A 23,131-nucleotide genomic window follows, 5' to 3' on the forward strand; every position below is an offset into this window, starting at 1 on the left:
TGAGGAAAAGCCTTTTCGCCCAGAGGGTGGTTACAATCTGGAACTCACTGCCTGAAAGGGTGGAAGTGGCGGGAACCCTCACAACATTTCAGAAGTACTGAGATAAGCACTTGAAATGAGCATTGTCTCAACACGTTTGGGGAGAATGTGCAAACTCCACACGGACACCTGGGGCCGGGATCGAACCCAGGTCCTCAGCACCATGAGGCAGCAGTGCTAACCACTGCGCCAACGTGTCACCTAGAACAATATACAATAACAAATTATCTTCCAGTAGTAGAAGCACTGGGCCCTTAAGTACAGTCCGATATATATTTGGATCCAGGAAATAAAGCCAAGTCAAGTTCTGCCCTTACCTGCATCTGTCTTCTCTGTCATGCAGGAGTACACAGAGCATTGGAAATCACCCAGAGCCACACCAACTTCTGTCCCCTCTGGCACACCGTACCACTCATGAACGGTCTTTCCTGCGATTGCACCAGACTTGGCGATCGTGGGCAGTAAGCAGGTGGGAAATCCGGAATCCCGCAATCTGGAAGAGATAAGGAAAACCCTGTGAGCGACGTTGATATTTCAGGGTCAGAACAAAGATAACTGGGTACAACTGAGCTGCTGCCACTTCTCATTCTGGGGGTGGTTCCCAACACAGTCCCCACAACACAAATCTGCAGCTAATTCAGCAATGGATTTGAGAATCACCGTCAGGGAGGCGAGAGGCTTGGGGAGATTGGCACACTGTAGTGTGGAGGTGGCCCCTTACAAAAGGTTTGGGGGCAGAGTAGAGATTTCACTCTGGGCCTAAATTGTACCTGACCCAGGAATGTATTCTGCTGGTGTGTAAAGTTGTCAATTCCCCGGCATTACCATCAGGGCAAGCTAGAGATTTCACCCAGTAGCGGTGTGTGAGACCTGCTTCCAACCCCTGGGTAAAGGAAATTAGTTTTCTGCAGAACTGGTGGGTGTCTCCTGTGCTTGACAGCATCAGACCGCCTGGTCTTCTGACACAAAATTAAATGCAGGCTTACATTTTCAGATTCCACGTTCCACATCTGGTATTGAAGTAACCCCAACTGGCAGCATTCTGGGCTGACATCAGTGGTCTCGTAAGCCCGCACAAGACAGCAACAACATAATCGTGGATGGTCCCTGCAGTGTTAAAGAACTCCAAACATTGGGGCCTGGAAATCAAATATAATAAAACTTTCACTAATAAATATATAACATAATACGCTCTAAGACAGTAACTTTATGTTCAAAATATATTGTAAAACAATTCTTGATTTCAAATATTAAGGGACACAAGTTGACCAACGAGAGTACAGCATATTTAAAAATTAATTTAGAGTACCCAATTATTTTTTCCAATTAAGGGGCAATTTTAGCGTGACCAATCCACCTAACCTGCACATCATTAGGTTGTGGGGGTGAGACCCACGCAGACACGGGGAAACTCCACACGGAGTGACCCTGGGTCGGGATTGAACCCGGGTCCTCAGCGCCGTGAGGCAGCAGTGCTAACCATTGCGCCACCGGGCCGCCCCTTACGAGAGTACAGCATTGAACAAAGAAACAGCCTCAATTCAGTTGCCCAAAGAATATGAATTGACCAATAAATCGTAACTAATCCATGATGCCATATGCCTGAATACAGACTGCATTAAAAAAAAGTTAGTATCCAATTCATTTTTTCCAATTAAGGAGCAATTTAGTGTGGCCAATCCACCTCCCCTGCACATCTTTGGGTTGTGGGGGTGAAACCCACGCAGACACGGGGAGAATGTCCGGGAGAAGGGCAGCAGGGTAGCATGGTGGTTAGCATCAATGCTTCACAGCTCCAGGGTCCCATGGTCGATTCCCGGCTGGGTCACTGTCTGTGTGGAGTCTGCACGTCCTCCCCCTGTGTGTGTGGGTTTCCTCCGGGTGCTCCGGTTTCCTCCCACAGTCCAAAGATGTGCGGGTTAGGTGGATTGGCCATGCTAAATTGCCCGTAGTGTCCTAAAAAGTAAGGTTAAGGGGGGGGGGTTGTTGGGTTACGGGTATAGGGTGGATACGTGGGTTTGAGTAGGGTGATCATGGCTCGGCACAACATCGAGGGCCGAAGGGCCTGTTCTGTGCTGTACTGTTCTATGTTCTATAATGTGCAAACTCCACACGGACAGTGACCCAGAGCCGAGATCGAACCTGGGACCTCGGCGCCGTGAGGCAGCTGTGCTAACCACTGCGCCACTGTGCTGCCCCAGACTGCATTTTAACAGTAATCTATTAGCTATGAAGTGATTTGGGATGGCCTGAGGTTATGTTACAGAAATCCAAGGAACTCTTTTGAAGAAGGTCTGCACTGTAACAGTGTGACCTGCGGTATTCACAGCTATCCTGCAATGATATTTAGAGTGGGTTTCCTGAGTATTATACTGGTTTGACAGTGGATTCTATAGAGGCAAACAGTACAAAAGCACATAAGTTATGATGAAACTTTATGAAACACTGGTTTGGTCTCAACACGAGTACTGAGCTCAGTTCTGCGCACCATATTTTCGGAAAGATGTGCAGGCGTTAGAGAGGGTATTGAAAAGATTGACGAGAATGGTTTCAGATTTGGTGAACTGGCCAACAGCCTGAATCTTAGGCCCAACACAGAATTGGACAATTTAAATTAAGAGTTGAAAACTTTAAAGTAAAGCCACGGTTAGAACCACAGAGTGGCCTGATGGGAAGTCAAACAGCTAAACTCGAATACACTGGGTGGAGACAGGGAGCCCGGGGCAAGTCTGGGCCTGTCCCGTAAACAGGACATTGGAAGATAATCAGCCCCGTTCAAATGGATCCACTGTTGTAGATTGCCCAGGTGAAGCCAGACCCTCTGGCACCTGGAATTCCTACCGTCACCTTATATGGGATAAGGTTACGTGCAGACAATGCACCTGAGAATGGATTGGGGGGGGAGTTCCTGCAAAGTTACAACCGGCAACTTCATTGGGTGTTGTGAACCCCGCCCAGCGACCTCATTGGCTGAGGGCCAGAGGAACTTCTGCAAGAGCGCAAAGAGGTGGATAAGAAGAGGCGAAAACCTGATGCACAGGAGAGGACTCGATGACGGCAGACCAGAGAACCGACAACAGAGGCGTGCGAGGCCCACCTTCACAGACGAGGACCCGCAACTCAATCCAGTTCATCGGCACGGGTAGTATTCGAATCTTGGGCAGGTAATATTTGGGGTAATTTGGGGAGAATAACTATTTTATTGGGTTTGTGAATAAATTTGGGTTGAATTGCAAACCTATGTTTGTCCTTTGTTCATCTCGCAAATAAGGGCAACTGGGTAAAATGTTTTACTAATAAACTGGTCAAAGTGTCTGATAATTTACAGGAAACACAGGTTTGAGGGGTTTGATTAGAAGGATAGAGATTCGAGAAGCTGGAGTTATTTTCCGTTGAGATGAGAAGGTGGAGAGGGGTGTTCAAAGTCATGAGGGGCCTAGATAGAGTACATCGAAACTGTTCCTATTATCAAAATAATCGAGAACCAGAGGACACAGCTTTAAACTGATTGGTCAAAGAACCAAAGAGGACATGAGGAAAACTACTTTTACTCATTGAGTGGTTACGTTCTGGAACGCGCTGCCTGAGGGTGTGGGAGGGACTGATTCAATTGTGGCTTTCAGAAAGAAATTGGGACATTATCTTATGAGAAAAAAGCTGTTAAGCGTTTCAGGGAAAAGGTGGGGGGGGGGGGGGGGGGGGGGGTGGGAGAGACTTGGGACCAGCTGAGTTGATCTTGTAGGGAGCCAGCATGGAAATGACAGGAGAAAGGAGGAGAGGAGTGTTCTCATGGCCAACCACGATGGCTCATAGATTGAGTGCAAGACACAGGAGAAACCTCTTTTCACAGTGAGTTGGGAGACCGTGGAGTTAGTGCTCATGGTAGAAACTGTGTTAACACTGAAAGTTACATTGGTGGGTAGATGGGTAAGAAGAGGTTGAAGATATATGGGATAAATATGATAATGGCTCTTTTAGTACATGGAGTCAATCCCAAAATGGATTTGATGGGCCAAATGGCATGCTTTAATGCTAGAATTTCTGACATTTATCCCTTAACCAATATCAAAATAAAGGGATCAACTGGTCATGTTTCTCAGTTGCTGTTTACGGTACCTTGCTATGCACAAATAAGCTGCTATGTTTGTTCACAAAACAACAGTGACAGCAGTTCAGGAATTTGGGAATGTACAATGCTCAGTTCAAACCCTCCGGACACTTTCTGAAAGACGGGTTTGAGAGAGTTGGGGAAGGTTTTGAGATATGGGGCACGTTCTCCCGATGACGCACCCTCACCACGGGCTCCCCATGGGGTGGGTTCAATGAGAAATCCGACTAACAGCGGCGGACTAGAAGATCCCGCTGCCGGCCAATGGCAGGCTGACTCTCACTGCTGGGAAACAGGGCGGGGGAAGACCAGGGAACCTCATCCTGTCCAGCTGCAGGATCCCTCACTGCCAGCACAGGGAAGGGAGTCACTTACATTTCTATATTACCCCTCAAAGGGACTGGAGTAACGTCCTGCCTGCTCTGCTGTTTAATCAGATTGTAGCCGTGATTAACTGTGTCTACATGCCTTCGCCCCATCTCGTCAAATTCCCTTAGCTAACAATCTCGGATTTAAAATGATCAATTGATTTCCATCAATTGCTGTTTGCGGATGGGAATTCCAATCTTCTCCCACCCTCTGTGAGAAAGTGTTTCTGAACTTCACTCCTGAAAGGTCTGGCTCCGATTTTTAGACTCTGCCCCCCAGTCCCAGACTCTCCAACCAATGGAAGTTTTCTATCTAATCCTATCAGTTCCCCTTAATATCTTGAAAAGTGCAATCAAACCCCCCCCTTAAACTTCTAAGTTCCAGGAAATTACCACAACAAAACACATCCCTGAGAGCTCCCAACAAACAGGTCCTGGTTTCTAATCGGTGAGGACAGGATAGAGTAGGCCCCATTGTGTTCCCCAGCCCCATCGTATCATTGTCCATTTAGCAACGTATCAGGAGCAACCCTTCAACTTTATAAAAGCTGCCATAATGTTTCCGTTACCTGTTGTGTTTGCAAAGAAGTTTGGAGATGTCTACCTGTTTCTCATGTACCAGAAAATGGTGGCACAGCCGAAGCCAGTGGCCAGGCTGATATGGGAATCGGGCTGTGCGAGTGAATCGAGAAACTCGCGGCTGCAGCGGCCATCTTGCCAGGTGACCAGGTGGCTCGTTCTCCAGGGCTGGAAGGTGAAACCTGCTTCAGAATTCTGCCACATACAACCTAAAACAGGAGAGAAACAAGATGGCGTATCTAACCACGTCTCCCAAGGTGAAGCAGGCCACATCCGCTGCAATCGGTTTCTTTTTAATAAAAATAAGAATAACCTTTTATTGTCATGTGGTGATATGATTTGCATAGCTGTCTGCCATTGGTGCAGAACACCGGCTTACCATTGGCCCTGGTCGGTCATGTGCCTCTCGACCGATTGGTTGAGACCAGTCATGTGACAGTTCTCCGATTGGTCGAGAGGCTGAGTTAACCACGCCGAGGTATAAATAGTCGGAACGCCCGGCAGTCGTCCATTTTATTGTAGTCAACCGCAGGGCTACGTTCTAGCTTATTAAAGCCTAACTTTTGTATAGCAACTCGTCTCTCGTGCAATTGATGGCTCATCATGTCACAAGTACGAAGTTGCTGTGAAAAGCCCGAGCCTGTTCGGGTAAGTTGGTACGGGAATTGAACCCGCGCTGCTGGCCTTGTTCTGCATCACAAACCAGCTGTCTAGCCCACTAAGCTAAATGAGAAGTGATTCTCCAGCTATATCTGGTTATTAATCGTGGCCGTTCCATCTTCTCCGCACCCTAACCATCCATCTTTTTTAGTTAGGGAGCAATCTATTCCTTTACTGGATTACAGTAAGAAGCCTTACAACACCAGGTTAAAGTCCAACAGGTTTGTTTCGAATCACTAGCTTTCTCCGAAAGCTAGTGATTCGAAACAAACCTGTTGGACTTTAACCTGGTGTTGTAAGGCTTCTTACTGTGCCCATCCCAGTCCAACGCCGGCATCTCCACATCAGTTCCTGGATTAGGGTTAGCTTTAATCTCAATAAATAAATATTTTCAAAAGTTAAGGGCAAAGTGAGTGGAATTTAAAAGTAAAACCCATGTGCTAGATGCTAAGCATTTTCTCCGGCTATATCCCTGCTTTGGTTTGTGATCAAAATCAAGACATCTGAATCTTCAAAGCTTTCAATGTATCAGCTAATTGAGAAAATGACAAGAGTCTATTTAAAATGGAAGTCAATATTTTAAAATTTATTCTTCCACAGAATGTGGATGTTGCTGGCTTGGCCGGTATTTATTGCCCATCCCTAATTGCCCCTTCAGAAGATGGTTGGTGAGCCGCCTTCTTGAACCGCCACAGTCCCCGAGGTGTAGGTACACCCACAGTGCTGTTAGGGAGGGAGTTCCAGGAATTTGACCCAGAGACAGTGAAGGAATGGTGAGAGATTTCCATGTCAGGGTGGTGAGTGACTTGGAGGGGAACCTCTTGGTGGTAGTTTCCCATGAGTCTGCCATCCTTGTCTTTTGAAGTGTTAGAGGACATGGATTTAGAAGGTGCTGACGAAGGAGCCTCGAAGAGTTGCTGCAGGGAATTTTGGAGACACGGCTGCCACTGTGCGTCAGTGGAGGATGGAATGAATGTTTAATCTGGTGGATGGGATGGCAATAAAATAGGTTGTTTGAGTGTTGTTTGAGCCGGACTCAACAAGGCATGTGGAGAGTGTCCCGTCACAGGGTCAGTACTGAGGGAGTGCCGCACTGTCACAGGGTCAGTACTGAGGGAGTGCTGCCCTGTCAGAGGGTCAGTACTGAGGGAGTGCCGCACTGTCAGAGGGTCAGTACTGAGGGAGTGCTGCACTGTCAGAGGGTCAGTACTGAGGGAGTGCTGCACTGTCAGAGGGTCAGTACTGAGGGAGTGCTGCACTGTCAGAGGGTCAGTACTGAGGGAGTGCCGCACTGTCAGAGGGTCAGTACTGAGGGAGTGCCGCACTGTCAGAGGGTCAGTACTGAGGGAGTGCCGCACTGTCACAGGGTCAGTACTGAGGGAGTGCTGCCCTGTCAGAGGGTCAGTACTGAGGGAGTGCCGCACTGTCAGAGGGTCAGTACTGAGGGAGTGCCGCACTGTCAGAGGGTCAGTACTGAGGGAGTGCTGCACTATCAGAGGGTCAGTACTGAGGGAGTACTAAACTGTCAGAGGGTCAGTACTGAGGGAGTGCCGCACTGTCAGAGGGTCAGTACTGAGGGAGTGCCGCACTGTCAGAGGGTCAGTGCTGAGGGAGTGCTGCACTGTCAGAGGGTCAGTACTGAGGGAGTGCCGCACTGTCAGAGGGTGAGTACTGAGGGAGTGCTGCACTGTCAGAGGGTCAGTACTGAGGGAGTGCCGCACTGTCAGAGGGTCAGTACTGAGGGAGTGCCGCACTGTCAGAGGGTCAGTACTGAGGGGGTGCTGCACCGTCAGAGGGTCAGTACTGAGGGAGTGCTGCACTGTCAGAGGGTCAGTACTGAGGGGGTGCTGCACTGTCAGAGGGTCAGTACTGAGGGGGTGCCGCACTGTCAGAGGGTCAGTACTGAGGGAGTGTTGCACTGTCAGAGGGTCAGTACTGAGGGAGTGCCGCACTGTCAGAGCGTCAGTACTGAGGGAGTGCCGCACAGTCAGAGGGTCAGTACTGAGGGAGTGCCGCACTGTCAGAGGGTCAGTACTGAGGGAGTGCCGCACTGTCAGAGGGTCAGTACTGAGGGAGCCCCGCACTGTCAGAGGGTCAGTACTGAGGGAGTGCTGCACTGTCAGAGGGTCAGTACTGAGGGAGTGCTGCACTGTCAGAGGGTCAGTACTGAGGGAGTGCTGCACTGTCAGAGGGTCAGTACTGAGGGAGCCCCGCACTGTCAGAGGGTCAGTACTGAGGGAGTGCTGTCTTGTCAGAGGCAGTTCCCAGATTCTGCGTTTGTTCTGAACCCCAGTGAGCAATAAGGAGTGGGCATATTTCCACCTCCGTGCCGTTCTGCACTTACCTTCCTGGCTTTTCCACAGCATGACTCCATGCATCTGTCCCGAGACACCGATCCTGCGCACCTTGCAGAGGTGTTCCCTGGGCAGAGCAGCAACACACTGGTGAAGAGCTGACAAGATCTGAGCAACATCCTGCTCCTGGCTCTGGAATGAAAAGTAAGGTGACAAACCTCTCCTGTGTTGGTGAGCCTTAACCTCTCCCTTATTCTCCTTTTCTTTCTTTTACCTGTTTGTTCGTCACAGCTGACAATACCTGAAAAGGTTCGATGTTTAATTTCATTTCCAATAAGGAGGCTAGGATTGACCCACCTGAAAGGTGTTCCCTTAGGGGCTTCAGCTGGGTCATTCTTGGAAGTCCATCCCATCTTCTTAACCTGAATTAGTCCCTTTCCCCATCCCATTATGTATCTCTGGGTTCAGTTATTTCTGTGTCTGTAGCCTCTTAGGGAAGTGCCTTGTGCACTCTCACAATAGGAGGTTTTAGCCTGGGTCTTTGGATTATCGCTGCAACAACACCGCTCCTATATTCACAATGTGCCATGTCAACCTGCCTGTGCCAAGCTTTACTTTACAGTTGATTTGGAATGGTATGTGTACTAGGTGAACAAAAGTGGGGATGGGTTGGCGTTGAGTTGCTGTTGACACTAGTTAGTGATTAGTTCATGAACACTGTCATCGCTTATTGATTAACACTGGATGACTGGTTAAAGGATAATCTACTTGGCAATAGTGACTAGGTTTTGAGTAATGCATAGCAGTGATTGGTTAATGGTTAACTGGGACTAGTTAAGCATGTCTGAGATACTACTATTCTTAGTCAACAGCTAGCTAATTGTTGATGCAAAGTCTGGAAACTTAGAATGGTTGTTTAATCTCCGCCAGAAGTTATGGGGATGGGTAACGTGTTCTCAATTCTCTTGGGTCTACTTTGATTTGTTGCACTGAAAATGAATGAATGCATTTACGAAATGTAAGAAAAAAGAATGGTTTGTGAAATTCCCCTCGCCACAGTTACACTTTTCCAAAGTCCAATTGGCAACACGAGCAAAGAAAACAATGTGTCTGTAACTGGGTGCAGGCAGATTCCTCTTGGCTCAACACGATTATCTTATTTGTGTGAATCATCTGCATAAAACAGCACAGGAAATGGGGTTTTGTTCTTTCTCCAATTCAAATTTAACCGTTAATTCTGATTCCTAAAATCGCAGAGCCTTACAAGACAGAAGAAAGCCATTCAGCCCATCAGACCTGTGCCAGCAAGTCGGCAGCATGGTGGCGCAGTGGTTAGCACTGCTGCCTCATGGCGCTGAAGATCCGGGTTCGATCCCGGCTCTGGGTCACTGTCCGTGGGGAGTTTCCACATTCTCCCTGTGTCTGCGTGGCTCTCACCCCCACAACCCAGAGATGTGCAGGGTAGGTGGATTGGCCCCACACTAAATTGACCCTTGATTGGAAACAAATAATTTGGGTACTCTAAATTTTTAAAATACCTGCACCAGCATATGCATGGGAACATCTGTCCAATTCGTGCCCTCTTCCCCGCAGACCTCCAAATATTTTCTTTCCTGGTATTTTTCCAATTCCCTTTCAGTCATTCTAAATCATAACTCGCTGTGCAAAAAAACAATTTCTCCTCACCAGGCCTTGGGTTTATTTGTAAATGAAGAAAGTTGTAGTTAGGGATGTGTCAGTGGGCAGCGCTCCCACTGTCACGTCAGAAAGTCATGGATTGAAGTCCCATTCCAAAGACCTCGGCACAAAATCTAGGGCAACCCTTCAGGACTGAGGGAGCGCCGCAGGGCTGAGGGAGCGCCGCAGGACTGAGGGAGCGCTGCAGGACTGAGGGAGCGCTGCAGGACTGAGGGAGCGCCGCAGGGCTGAGGGAGCGCCGCAGGGCTGAGGGAGCGCCGCAGGGCTGAGGGAGCGCCGCAGGGCTGAGGGAGCGCCGCAGGGCTGAGGGAGCGCCTCAGGACAGAGGGAGCGCTTCAGGACAGAGGGAGCGCTTCAGGACAGAGGGAGCGCTTCAGGACAGAGGGAGCGCTTCAGGACTGAGGGAGCGCTTCAGGACTGAGGGAGCGCTGCAGGACTGAGGGAGCGCTGCAGGACTGAGGGAGCGCTGCAGGACTGAGGGAGCGCCTCAGGACTGAGGGAGCGCCGCAGGACTGAGGGAGCGCCGCAGGACTGAGGGAGCGCCGCAGGGCTGAGGGAGCGCCGCAGGGCTGAGGGAGCGCCGCAGGGCTGAGGGAGCGCCGCAGGGCTGAGGGAGCGCCGCAGGGCTGAGGGAGCGCCGCAGGGCTGAGGGAGCGCCGCAGGGCTGAGGGAGCGCCGCAGGGCTGAGGGAGCGCCGCAGGGCTGAGGGAGCGCCGCAGGGCTGAGGGAGCGCCGCAGGGCTGAGGGAGCGCCTCAGGGCTGAGGGAGCGCCGCAGGGCTGAGGGAGCGCCGCAGGGCTGAGGGAGCGCCGCAGGGCTGAGGGAGCGCCGCAGGGCTGAGGGAGCGCCTCAGGACTGAGGGAGCGCCGCAGGACTGAGGGAGCACCGCAGGACTGAGGGAGCGCCTCAGGGCTGAGGGAGCGCCGCAGGGCTGAGGGAGCGCCGCAGGACTGAGGGAGCGCCTCAGGACTGAGGGAGCGCCGCAGGACTGAGGGAGCACCGCAGGACTGAGGGAGCGCCTCAGGGCTGAGGGAGCGCCGCAGGGCTGAGGGAGCGCCGCAGGGCTGAGGGAGCGCCGCAGGACTGAGGGAATCAAATGGTCTCTTACTCATCTAAACTCCAGTAGATACAAGCCTAGCCTGTCCAACCTTTCCTCATAAGACAACCCGCCCATTCCAGATATCAGTTCAGTAAATCTTCTCTTAACTGCGTCTAACACAATGACATCAGTCACTACACTTTGGAAGGCTTTCTTTGGCTGTAGAGTGCTTTGTGATGTCCTGAGGTCATGAAAGGTGCTATGAAAATGCAAGGGTTCTCTTTATTGGGGAGACTGGCCCCCTTTTTGCATGAAATTCAATGAGACAGCCAGCGTAAATCAAAGCAAGATGCTGTGTTTTCTTTACCTTGTCTCCCTCCATGCAGCTGACCTCTGCCTTGGTTTCCTGGATCTGGCTGTCAACCACTGCCCGGCTCTCAATATCCAACAACACCACCTTTACCGAGCTGGTACCAAGATCCAGACCCAACACGTACTGGGGAGAAGGAGCTTGCAAACTCATTTTCAACTATAAAAACACCAAAAAAAAGTTAACAATTTACATTTTGTTAGGGTCCTTGGAAGTGAACCCAACTATTTGAACTTTGTTAAATTGTGAGAAATTATTACTTTAATTTACACACAGATTAACTAAATTAACAACAGAGAAATATCTTTACAGTTAACAATTCTTAAGCAAAAGAGAACCTTTAACTTACTTCCTAAATCTGCCTCTATATTCCAGTTAAGCAAACCAACATAGTTCAAACACCACGCACGAATAAAGTTTTTAAAAAATAAATGTGGAGTACCCAATTATTTTTTATCCAATTAAGGGGCAATTGAGCGTGGCCAATCCACTTAACCTGCACATCTTTGGGTTGTGGGGGTGAAACCCATGCAGACATGGGGAGAATGTGCAAACTTCACACGGACAGTGACTCAGGGCCGGGATTCAAATCCAGGTCCAGGATTCAAACCCAGGTTCTCAGCGTGCAGTCCCAGTGTTAACCACTGTGCCACATGCCGCCCATGAATAAAGTTAATAGCCAGGTTTCTACTTGGTTTTCTCGGTACAGAGTCTTTGGAGAGAGAACCTTTCTGGACCAAAAAAAACTCTGCTCAGATTAAAATCCTCGGAAGAACTACCTTTTCAGACAGACCTAGCTCCTCCCTTTAATTACACCATCTGCATCCAAAGCTTATCTGCCTCCTCCCACAAGATCACCCATGACCTGTTTAGCCAGGACCAAACACAATACCCCTCCTTAATTATCGACACCCCAGTTGTTGTTTAAATACAAACAATATTCCATTAGCAGAACATTTCACCTGCAAAATCAATGATGACTTCACTTTTACAATCCCTTAATCACAGCTTTAACAGGCATTATTACGATCTTGGACCAGACCCCAATGTTTCCTAGGATACCAGACAGAAACCGCAAAACGGTTTTTAAATTTGGAAGACTGTGAGGAAAGAATACTCCTTCGCTCCAGGAGGGATTCCACCCAAAACCAGGGATATGGTATATTAAAAAAAATGTTACTATTGACACAGTATTAAAGTATCTTTGACATCACACAAAAAATAGCTTACAATTACTCCTTAAACTATGCTAATAAATGCAGTGACATAATAATTCAACTGCAATCTATTTCCAATCAAACATCTCCTGGCCCAATCCACTTTTAAATACAGTTAGCACTCAGGAATATTTCATAGAATTTACAGTGCAGAAGGAGGCCATTCGGCCCTTGGAAAGAGCACCCCACCCAATGTCAACATCTCCACTCTATCCCCATAACCCAGTAACCCCACCCAACACTAAGGGCAATTTTGGACGCTAAGGGCAATTTATCATGGCCAATCCACCTAATCTGCACATCGTTGGACTGTGGGAGGAAACCGGAACACCCGGAGGAAACCCACGCACCCACGGGGAGAACGCACAGACAGTGACCCAAGCCGGGAATCGAACCTGGGTCCCTGGAGCTGTGAAGCAATTGTGCTATCCACAATGCTACCGTGCTGCCCCTTGGACAAAATTGGCCGCTGTGTTTAACTACATAACAATGGTGACTGTGCTTCACAATGGCTTCCTCCCTGTAAAAGAGCTTTTCACAGAAAAAATTCTACGAAAAGCTCTTTTACAGGGAAGAAGCCATTGTGAAGCACAGTCACCATTGTTATGTAGTTAAACACAGCGGCCAATTTTGTCCAAAAAAAAACAAATGAAGTGAGTAACCAGTTAGTTTGACCTTTTGGTTAAGCATGGGATGTTGTTTGGGACACTCAGAACTCCCTGCTCTTTGAAAGAAATACCACAAGCTTGATAACTCCAAAACATAAGCATGGCTTGAAAGAAGAATGATCTCACATTACAATGTCTTAATTGCAACTTCTGCAGTCACAGTGTCTGTCTTTCTTTTAGACCAGGTTTTTGAAAAGGTATTACTGCAGCAGATAACACTGCTGCAAAAATATGACAATTTCTCACATTCATCACAATTTATACAGCGCCTGATTAACCTTAGTAAGGCATTCCAAGGTGTTTTACAGTAGCATTAACAAACAAAATTTGACACCATGTCATTTAGGGAGATACTTGGTTAATATTAAAAATAAAAGTGTGGTTAAAGAGGGTGGTATCATGAGCAGCACGGTGGCGCAGTGGTTAGCATTGCTGCTTCACGGCGCTGAGGTCCCAGGTTCGATCCCAGCCCCGGGTCACTGTCCGTGTGGAGTTTGCACATTGTCCCCGTGTCTGCGTGGGTTTCGCCCCCACAACCCAAAGATGTGCAGGTTAGGTGGATTGGCCATGCTAAGTTGCCCCTTCATTGGAAAAAAATTCATTGGGTACTCTAAATTTAAAAAGAAAAGGGCGGTTTCAAGGAAAATATTAATGAAAAGAAAGGTGCACAAATTCAGGAAGGAAATTCAAGAACGTATGCCCCAGGCAGCTGAGGACGCTGCCAGCGATCAGTAATTGTAAGAGGCCAGAATTGGAGGGGTGCAGAAATCTTGGGAGGATGGAGGAGGTTACAGAGAGGTCACAGAGGGGTTTGAACACAAGAGGCTTCCCCGTGGGAATTACAAGAAATATCTTTTCGAATTGTAAAAAGGTTTGATAAGGCCAGAATTTGAGGCCAAGTAAATGTAAAATAAGAACATCACAAGTGGACAAAAATAACAAATAGGCATATCACGTAAACTCTCCTAAATTCTATATTTAAAAAAAAATAACAATAAGTCTTGATTGAACATTTGTTGGATCTGAGGTGGAGTAGGCAGCATGGTAGCACAGTGGTTAGCATTATTGCTTCACAGCTCCAGGGTCCCAGGCTTGATTTCTGGCTTGGGTCACTGTCTGTGCGGAGTCTGCACAGTCTCCCCGAGTCTGCGTGGGTTTCCTCCGGGTGCTCCGGTTTCCTCCCACCGTCCAAAGATGTGCAGGTTAGGTGGAATCGCTGTGCTAAATTGCCCCTCAGTGTCCAAGAAATGGTGAGGTGGGGTTACTAGGTCATGGGGATCGGGTGGAGGTGTGAGCTTCAGTAAGGTGCTCTTTCCAAGGGTCGGTGCAGACTCGATGGGCCGAATGGCTTCCTTCTGCATGGTAAATTCCACGATTCTATGGTATGCTGGAAGCGCTCGGACTGAATCTGAACAGTTCTAAAAGGTTAAGGACGGGGCTTAATCGAGGAATTCAAAATGATGAAGGGTTTAAACAGAGTGAATGAGGGGAACCTTCCGAGGGGCAGGAGGGTTGGGAAGCAGAGGGACACAGATAATAATTTTTATTGGGCATAATGGCAAAATAAAGGAGCAGAGGGAGATGATGGTAAGATTGTTCTGCAGAGCTTGTTGTGATGTGGAATGTGCGGCCTGAATGGCCTCCTGAGCTGTCTCACTGTGCGGCCTGATTGGCCTCCTGTGCCGTCTCACTGTGCGGCCTGAATGGCCTCCTGTGCTGTCTCACTGTGCGGCCTGAATGGCCTCCTGTGCTATCTCACTGTGCGGCCTGAATGGCCTCCTGTGCTATCTCACTGTGCGGCCTGAATGGCCTCCTGTGCTATCTCACTGTGCGGCCTGAATTGTCTCACTGTGCGGCCTTAATGGCCTCCTGTGCTGTCTCACTAAGTGGCCTGAATGGCCTCCTGTGCTGTCTCACTGTGCGGCCTCCTGTGCTGTCACTGTGCTGCCTGAATGGCCTCCTGTGCTGTCTCACTGTGCGGCCCGAATGGCCTCCTGTGCTGTCTCACTGAGTGGCCTGAATGGCCTCCTGTGCTGTCTCACTGAGTGGCCTGAATGGCCTCCTGTGCTGTCTCACTAAGTGGCCTGAATGGCCTCCTGTGCTGTCTCACTGTGCGGCCCGAATGGCCTCCTGTGCTGCCCGAATGGCCTCCTGTGCTGTCTCACTGTGCGGCCTGAATGGCCTCCTGTGCTGTCTCACTGTGCGGCCTGAATGGCCTCCTGTGCTGTCTCGCTGAGTGGCCTGAATGGCCTCCTGTGCTGTCTCGCTGAGTGGCCTGAATGGCCTCCTGTGCTGTCTCGCTGAGTGGCCTGAATGGCCTCCTGTGCTGTCTCACTGTGCGGCCTGAATGGCCTCCTGTGCTGTCTCACTGTGCGGCCTGAATGGCCTCCTGTGCTGTCTCACTGTGCGGCCTGAATGGCCTCCTGTGCTGTCTCACTGTGCGGCCTGAATGGCCTCCTGTGCTGGCTCACTGTGCGGCCTGAATGGCCTCCTGTGCTGCCTGTGATGGGCCTGAATGGCCTCCTGTGCTGCCTGTGAGGGGCCTGAATGGCCTCCTGTGCTGCCTGTGAGGGGCCTGAATGGCCTCCTGTGCTGTCACACTGAGCGGCCTGAATGGCCTCCTGTGCTGGCTCACTGTGCGGCCTGAATGGCCTCCTGTGCTATCTCACTGTGCGGCCTGAATGGCCTCCTGTGCTGGCTCACTGTGCGGCCTGAATGGCCTCCTGTGCTATCTCACTGTGCGGCCTGAATGGCCTCCTGTGCTGGCTCACTGTGCGGCCTGAATGGCCTCCTGTGCTATCTCACTGTGCGGCCTGAATGGCCTCCTGTGCTGCCTGAGGGGCCTGACATTGGCTCAGTCGCACTTCCGGGGGCGGAGCTTCTGATTAGTATATTCATGACGGGCGGGGCATGACTAGATTTTGGCGGGGTGTGCATAAATTGGGGCGGGCGTGCATAAATTAGGGCGGGGCATGCATAGATTAGGGCGTGTCCGCACAGATTAGGGCGGGAGCAACCTTTGGATTGACAGCCCCGCCTCGGAAACCGGCCTCAATGGCATTAACAGACATTTGGATGATTTACTGAGGACAAGCGGCAGGTTAGGAGGAGCAGAGCGCGCACCGTGCGCTCAGGTAACTGAAATCCGGGGATTGCGATTCCATAAAGAGGCGGAAATCATTACCTGCCCGAGCCGCGCGCAGCAGCACCAACCGTCACCCGCCGGGGGAGGGCGGGGCTCCGCGGGGGGCGGGGCTGCGTGATGGGGCGGGGGGCGGGGCTGCGCGATGGGGCGAGGGCTCCACGGCGGGGGGCGGGACTGCGCAGGGGCGGGACAGCGCGGCGGGGGGCGGGACTCCCCGGGGGGGGGGGACTGCGCGGGCGGGGGGCGGGACTGCGCGGCAGGGGGCGGGACTGAGCGGCGGGGGGCGGGACTGCGCGATGTCCGGGGGCTCCGCGGGAGGCGGGGCTCCGCGGCGGGGGGCGGGACTACGCGGCGGGGGGCGGGACTGCGCGATGGGGCGGGGGCTCCGCGGGGGGCGGGGCTTTGAAAAGATGGGCGGGCTGATGTAGTGGGCGGGGCATCCCGCCGCACGCTGTCAATCAAAGCCGAGCCTGCGGGAATCACATCCCGCCGCTGGAATTTTGTTGACTCCGCTCCAGTCGGCAGGGAATTGAGTTCCAATCCCCGCGGGTGAGGCCGGCGATATTTTAGTTGTGTTTTTCTGTGACGGGATGGTGAAGGTTAAAGGTGACGTGGGCGGGGATCCCTGGGTAATGGCGGCCGATTGAGGGGAAGGCGCCGTCCATCCGTCTGAGTGAGTGTGAGGGAAGGAGCGGCTGCGGCGCCCGATGCTCAGTCACCGGCTCTCCATCACTGACCACAGAGCGCGGACAGCAGCGGCCAGGCGGCGGGTTCGCGGCGCTGGCGGGCCGTGCTGGCGAGAGGGGGGCCGCCACTCCCCCTCCGGCACTGATTGGGACACCTTAGCGGGAGGGAGGACCCCGGGCCTGCATCTCCACAGGGTGGACAGCAGAGGGCGCAGTGCCCAGGACAAAGGGAGCAGTGCAGAGTATCAACCAGACACTACCTGTCCTGGGAGTGTTTGATGGGGACAGTGTAGAGGGAGCTTTACTCTGTATCTAACCCCGTGCTGTACCTGTCCTGGGAGTGTTTGATGGGGACAGTGTAGAGGGAGCTTTACTCTGTATCTAACCCCGTGCTGTACCTGTCCTGGGAGTGTTTGATGGGAACAGTGTAGAGGGAGCTTTACTCTGTATCTAACCCCGTGCTGTACCTGTCCTGGGAGTGTTTGATTGGGACAGTGTAGAGGGAGCTTTACTCTGTATCTAACCCCGTGCTGTACCTGTCCTGGGAGTGTTTGATGGAGACAGTGTAGAGGGAGCTTTACTCTGTATCTAACCCTGTGCTGTACCTGTCCTGGGAGTGTTTGATGGGGACAGTGTAGAGGGAGCTTTACTCTGTATCTAACCCCGTGCTGTACCTGCCCTGGGAGTGTTTGATGAGGACAGTGTAGAGGGAGCTTTACTCCCTCTACGGACGATTGGAAGATCGCTGTTGTAACCCCCTTGTTCAAGAAAGGATCAAGACAAAAGATGGAAAATTATAGGCCAATTAGCCTAACCTCGGTTGTTGGTAAAATTCTAGAATCGATCGTTAAGGATGAGATTTCTAATTTCTTGGAAGAGCAGGGTCGGATTAGAACAAGTCAACATGGATTTAGTAAGGGGAGGTCGTGCCTGACGAACCTGTTAGAATTCTTTGAGGAGGTGACAAGTAGGTTAGACCAGGGAAACCCAGTGGATGTGGTCTATCTGGATTTCCAAAAGGCCTTTGATAAGGTGCCACACAGGAGGCTGCTGAGTAAGGTGAGGGCCCATGGTGTTCGAGGTGAGCTACTGGCATGGGTTGAGGATTGGCTGTCTGACAGAAGGCAGAGAGTTGGGATAAAAGGTTCTTTTTCGGAATGGCAGCCGATGACCAGCGGTGTCCCACAGGGTTCAGTGTTGGGGCCGCAGCTGTTCACCATATATATTAATGATCTGGATGAAGGGACTGGGGGCATTCTAGCGAAGTTTGCTGATGATACGAAGTTAGGTGGTCAGGCAGGTAGTGCTGAGGAAGTGGGGAGGCTGCAGAAGGATCTAGACAGTTTGGGAGAGTGGTGCAGGAAATGGCTGATGCATTTCAACGTGAGAAAATGTGAGGTCTTGCACTTTGGAAAAAAGAATCCAAGCATAGACTACTTTCTAAACGGTGAGAAAATTCATAATGCCAAAGTACAAAGGGATCTGGGAGTGCTAGTCGAGGATTCCCTAAAGGTAAACATGCAGGTTGAATCCGTGATTAAGAAAGCGAATGCTATGTTGTCATTTATCTCAAGAGGGTTGGAATATAAAAGCAGCGATGTGCTACTGAGCCTTTATAAGGCTCTGGTTAGGCCCCATTTGGAGTACTGTGTCCAGTTTTGGGCCCCACATCTCAGGAAGGACATACTGGCACTGGAGCGTGTCCAGCGGAGATTCACACGGATGATCCCTGGAATGGCGGGTCTAGCATATGAGGAACGGCTGGCGTTCCTGGGATTGTATTCATTGGAGTTCAGAAGGTTAAGGGGAGATCTAATAGAAACTTACAAGATAATACATGGCTTAGAAAGGATGGACGCAAAGAAACTGTTTCCGTTAGGCGAGGAGTCGAGGACCCGTGGGCACAGCCTTAGAATTAGAGGGGGTAAATTCAAAACAGAAATGCGGAGACATTTCTTCAGCCAGAGAGTGGTGGGCCTGTGGAATTCATTGCCGCAGAGTGCAGTGGAGGCCGGGACGCTAAATGGCTTCAAGGCAGAGATAGATAAATTCTTGATGTCGCGAGGAATTAAGGGCTATGGGGAGAATGCTGGGAGGTGGAGTTGAAATGCCCATCAGCCATGATTGAATGGCGGAGTGGACTCGATGGGCCGAATGGCCTTACTTCCACTCCTATGTCTTATGGTCTTATGGTCTTACTCTCTATCTAACCCCGTGCTGTACCTGTCCTGGGGAGTGTTTGATGGGGACAGTGTAGAGGGAGCTTTACTCTGTATCTAAGCCCGTGCTGTACCTGTCCTGGGAGTGTTTGATGGGGACAGTGTAGAGGGAGCTTTACTCTGTATCTAACCCCGTGCTGTACCTGTCCTGGGAGTGTTTGATGGGGACAGTGTAGAGGGAGCTTTACTCTGTATCTAACCCCGTGCTGTACCTGTCCTGGGAGTGTTTCATGGGGACAGTGTAGAGGGAGCTTTACTCTGTATCTAACCCCGTGCTGTACCTGTCCTGGGAGTGTTTGATGGGGACAGTGTAGAGGGAGCGTTACTCTGTATCTAACCCCGTGCTGTACCTGTCCTGGGAGTGTTTGACGGGGACAGTGTAGAGGGAGCTTTACTCTGTATCTAACCCCGTGCTGTACATGTCCTGTGAGTGTTTGATGGGGACAGTGTAGAGGGAGCTTTACCCTGTATCTAACCCCGTGCTGTACCTGTCCTGGGAGTGTTTGATGGGGACAGTGTAGAGGGAGCTTTACTCTGTATCTAACCCCATGCTGTACCTGCCCTGGGAGTGTTTGATGGGGACAGTGTAGGGTGAGCTTTACTCTGTATCTAACCCCGTGCTGTACCTGTCCTGGGAGTGTTTGATGGGAACAGCTTTACTCTGTATCTAACCCCGTGCTGTACCTGTCCTGGGAGTGTTTGATGGGGACAGTGTAGAGGGAGCTTTACTCTGTATCTAACCCCGTGCTGTACCTGTCTGTCCTGTTCATTTCTCAGCAGTTTTACCCTGTATTTGCCACACTTTGTTCCCAAGGTACGAGCTCTTGTCCTCTCCTTGCCCTTTATCTGTAGCTGAACTGAACACAACCTTGCCATCTGATTTGATTGTGAGATGAAGTTCCAAAGCTTTATCCACTCTGCCAATAAGACCATCCACTCCCACCACTAGAGCATAGAACATACAGTGCAGAAGGAGGCCATTCGGCCCATTGAATCTGCACTGACCCACTCAAGCCCTCACCTCCACCCTATTCCCGTAACCCAATAACCCCTCCTAACCTTTTTGTTCACTAAGGGCAATTTAGCATGGCCAATCCACCTAACCTGTACGTCTTTGGACTGTGGGAGGAAACCCACGCAGACACGGGGAGAACGTGCAGACTCCGCACAGACAGTGACCCAAGCCGGGAATCGAACCTGGGACCCTGGCGCTGTGAAGCCACAGTGCTATCCACTTGTGCTACCGTGCTGCCCATGGCACACGACAGTGACCCGTGGCCGGGATTGAACCCAGGTCCTTGGCGCTGTGAGGAAACAGTGCTCAGCACCATGCCACTGTAGCATTGCTGATCTCCACCTCACCCATCAGCTGCTGAAACTCACATTTGTGTCTTTGTTACTTCCGCACTCAGCGATTCCAACCCACTGTATGCCAGCCTGTCACCATCGAGCCTCTGTGAACCTCAGCTGCTCATGTCCCATTTGCACCAAGTCCACCCGTCTGCTGGGCCCCCAATTCTCATCCCTCCATGACCTCGCCCCCTCTCTGAAATCTTCTCCAACCTCCAACTCGCTCAGATCTCAGGCCACCCTGGTATCCCTGATTTAAATGGCTTTGTCAGCTGCCTGGGTCCGAAGCTCTGGACTTTCCCTCAATATCCTTTGCCTTATTCTCCTTTTTAAGATGCTCTTTAAAATCTCCCTCTTTGACCACGCTTTTGGTGACCTTTTCGCCATCTGTAGCTCAGTCTCAAACTGTGTTTTTTTTCCAATTAAGGGGCAATTTAGCGTGGCCAAGCCACCTACCCTGCACATCTTTGGGTTGTGGGGGTGAGACCCACGCAGACACGGGGAGAATGTGCAAACTCCACACGGACAGTGACCCAGGGCTGGGATTGAACCTGGGACCCTCGCTGCCGTGAGGCTGCAGAGCTAACCACTGCGCCACCCAGCAAACCATGTTTAATTAATGCGCCTACGAAACACTTTGGGGATTTACTATGTTAAAGTCACTAGATAAATGCAGGCTATCATTGCATCTCTTTGTTCACTCACAGGCTCTTCTTTCCAGTGGCATTCCTGAGCTTGTAATGGCTGCCATGGGCTTTAAACGGGAAGGTCCCCAGTTTATCAGCGAGTTAGCGGTACGAGGAAACGCTGCCATCCTGGACTATTGCCGCACGTCCGTGTCTGCACTGTCTGGAGCCACTGCCGGGATCCTGGGTTTGACAGCACTGACTGGTTTCATCTTCTACTTTGTTGCCTCCTTCCTCCTCTCTGTGCTGCTGATAGTGAAAGCCGGCCGTCGCTGGAGCAAGTACTTCAAGTCCCGCCGTCCTCTCTTCACTGGAGGCCTAGTTGGTGGGCTCTTCACCTACATCCTGTTCTGGACCTTCCTGTATGGGATGGTGCACGTGTACTGAGGTGGGAAACCCCCACTAACTCCGGCGGACAATTGGAGCGATACAAATACCTTCACTCTCGCCCCTATCCACGTATTGAATCTTCCTATTTAAACCCATCATAGTTACAAGCCGCACAGATATTCTTACCAGTTGTAGGGTCAAACTCCGCTTCAGATTCCAGTTGTCATTAGGTTTTGGGTGGGTCAGTGTGGTTGTACATTTTTCAAATGCTGCGGGAATGTTTCAATCCCATTACAAATCTGGAAAAGCAACCCAGGGATTGGAGCGTCTGATCAGGCAGCGTCTTCCTCACTGCACTGGAGCTGCTCAGTGAGGGGTTGTGGAACTGGCCAGGTCTCCTGGAGAGGGGGGGGCCCTGGAGGGAGGTCTCAAATTTCCAATTCCTCTGCCATGTTGTGAAATGTGTTTGTTTGTGGGGGGTGGGGGGAGAGAACGTTTCTTGGAATCCAGCCCCTTCCCCGCTCATCTCCATTTGCTGGTTAAAACCTGCTGTGTGAGTGAGAGCCAGCCACCAGCTCCTCCGTGTGTAAAGCACAACGTCTCCCTTTACTGCATGCTACATGTACCCACCCACCCGATCAGTGGCCCCACTGCCCCTCGGCTTGTGCAGGATCCACAGGCTGGAGCTCAGGAACACTGAGGGCAGTGGCTCTGCTTCACGTCCCCACTATCTGGCCGGTGGGGGGTTCTATGTAAACAACACCTGGCAGGACAAGTTCTTGTTTGCCTGGCGTGCAGTGCAGATTGGGGCTTCTCTTCGCTGCATTGTTTTGTTGACCTCACTCGCTGAGCTGAGCTGTACAAATCCCAGCAGGTGTTCCTGACTGAGATTGAAGGGCTCCGTTGGGAATGATCGTTACAGTGAGATGGGATAGTTTGCAGCAAAGACTGCCACAGTCACAGAGATTTGGCACCGTCTACAGTTTATTCTGTGCTCCATGGCCTGCATTTGGCAAAATGAAAGGCTGGGATGCTGCTGAAATGTTTTGAGCCTGGGCAGATTTAAGAAATGGGCCCTGGAGTATAGTCAGGGAGGATCGGATCGGCTTCACTGTGAGACAGGCTGTAACACATTCAGAATCTGATAATCGGGGATTTACAATTAAAACAGTTTTGTCACTACTGCTGGTAATTGGTGTGTTTTTAAAGGAGAGCCTCGGCTGTTGTGTGGGAACCAGTGAATGTTTGAGAAAAGTAACAAATAACCTGGTCTTAATTTGTGTTTCCAGGCCGACCACCTGCTTTTAGAAAAATAAACTGAACCTGGAGATCCATTCCCACTCTGGAATTCTTTTTAAGTCTGACTTGGGCTGCCCGAGAGTTGGGTTCTGCTCCCCGCGACAAGCTCGCTCCGCTCCCCGCTCCCTCTGCTCAGTGCAGCTTATTAACAGACTGCGCTGAGCAGGGCATCCCCCACAACTGGACGCCACCAGTCACCAGCTGCAGTGTCCACAGGTCGCTAGGAAAGGAGTTTTGTTTTGATACAACACACATGCCCTGCCATTCATGTTTAACCATGATGTGGAGATGCCGGCGTTGGACTGGGGTGAGCACAGTAAGAAGTCTTACAACACCAGGTTAAAGTCCAACAGGTTTGTTTCAAACACGAGCTTTCG

At 50.8% G+C, this 23,131-nt stretch overlaps 2 protein-coding genes across 4 annotated transcripts in view; one reads left to right on the forward strand and one right to left on the reverse strand.

Moving 5' to 3' along the window:
- Window positions 1–16,278, reverse strand: part of shpk (sedoheptulokinase) — a 29,694-nt gene extending 13,416 nt beyond the window's left edge. Inside the window, exons 1-6 of the mRNA XM_038814712.1 lie at window positions 16,224–16,278; window positions 11,152–11,313; window positions 8,099–8,240; window positions 5,120–5,303; window positions 1,026–1,178; window positions 357–532 (exon numbers count right to left, since the gene is read on the reverse strand). Coding sequence (XP_038670640.1) covers window positions 357–532; window positions 1,026–1,178; window positions 5,120–5,303; window positions 8,099–8,240; window positions 11,152–11,307 — 811 coding nt within the window. The 5' untranslated portion in view covers window positions 11,308–11,313; window positions 16,224–16,278. The remainder of the gene's footprint in view (window positions 1–356; window positions 533–1,025; window positions 1,179–5,119; window positions 5,304–8,098; window positions 8,241–11,151; window positions 11,314–16,223) is intronic.
- emc6 (ER membrane protein complex subunit 6) lies at window positions 16,156–22,789 on the forward strand. 3 transcript variants are annotated; one of them, XM_038814715.1, is made up of 2 exons: window positions 16,156–16,173; window positions 21,147–22,789. In XM_038814715.1, the coding sequence occupies exon 2, from the start codon at window positions 21,180–21,182 to the stop codon at window positions 21,510–21,512; it is 333 nt and encodes a 110-aa protein (XP_038670643.1). In that variant the 5' UTR covers window positions 16,156–16,173; window positions 21,147–21,179; the 3' UTR covers window positions 21,513–22,789. The 3 variants fall into 3 exon arrangements, with proteins under 3 accessions (XP_038670643.1, XP_038670642.1, XP_038670641.1); XM_038814714.1 differs by lacking the exon at window positions 16,156–16,173 and adding an exon at window positions 16,634–16,733; XM_038814713.1 differs by lacking the exon at window positions 16,156–16,173 and adding an exon at window positions 16,763–16,857.
- The last annotated feature ends 342 nt before the right edge of the window (window positions 22,790–23,131 follow it).

Source organism: Scyliorhinus canicula, chromosome 12, assembly GCF_902713615.1.
Source record: "Scyliorhinus canicula chromosome 12, sScyCan1.1, whole genome shotgun sequence".
In the NCBI taxonomy this organism is placed as follows: domain Eukaryota; kingdom Metazoa; phylum Chordata; class Chondrichthyes; order Carcharhiniformes; family Scyliorhinidae; genus Scyliorhinus; species Scyliorhinus canicula.

Bases quoted from the DNA above. Each gene is read 5' to 3' on its own strand.
- emc6 (XM_038814715.1), top strand. From the start codon at position 21,180: ATGGCTGCCATGGGCTTTAAACGGGAAGGTCCCCAGTTTATCAGCGAG.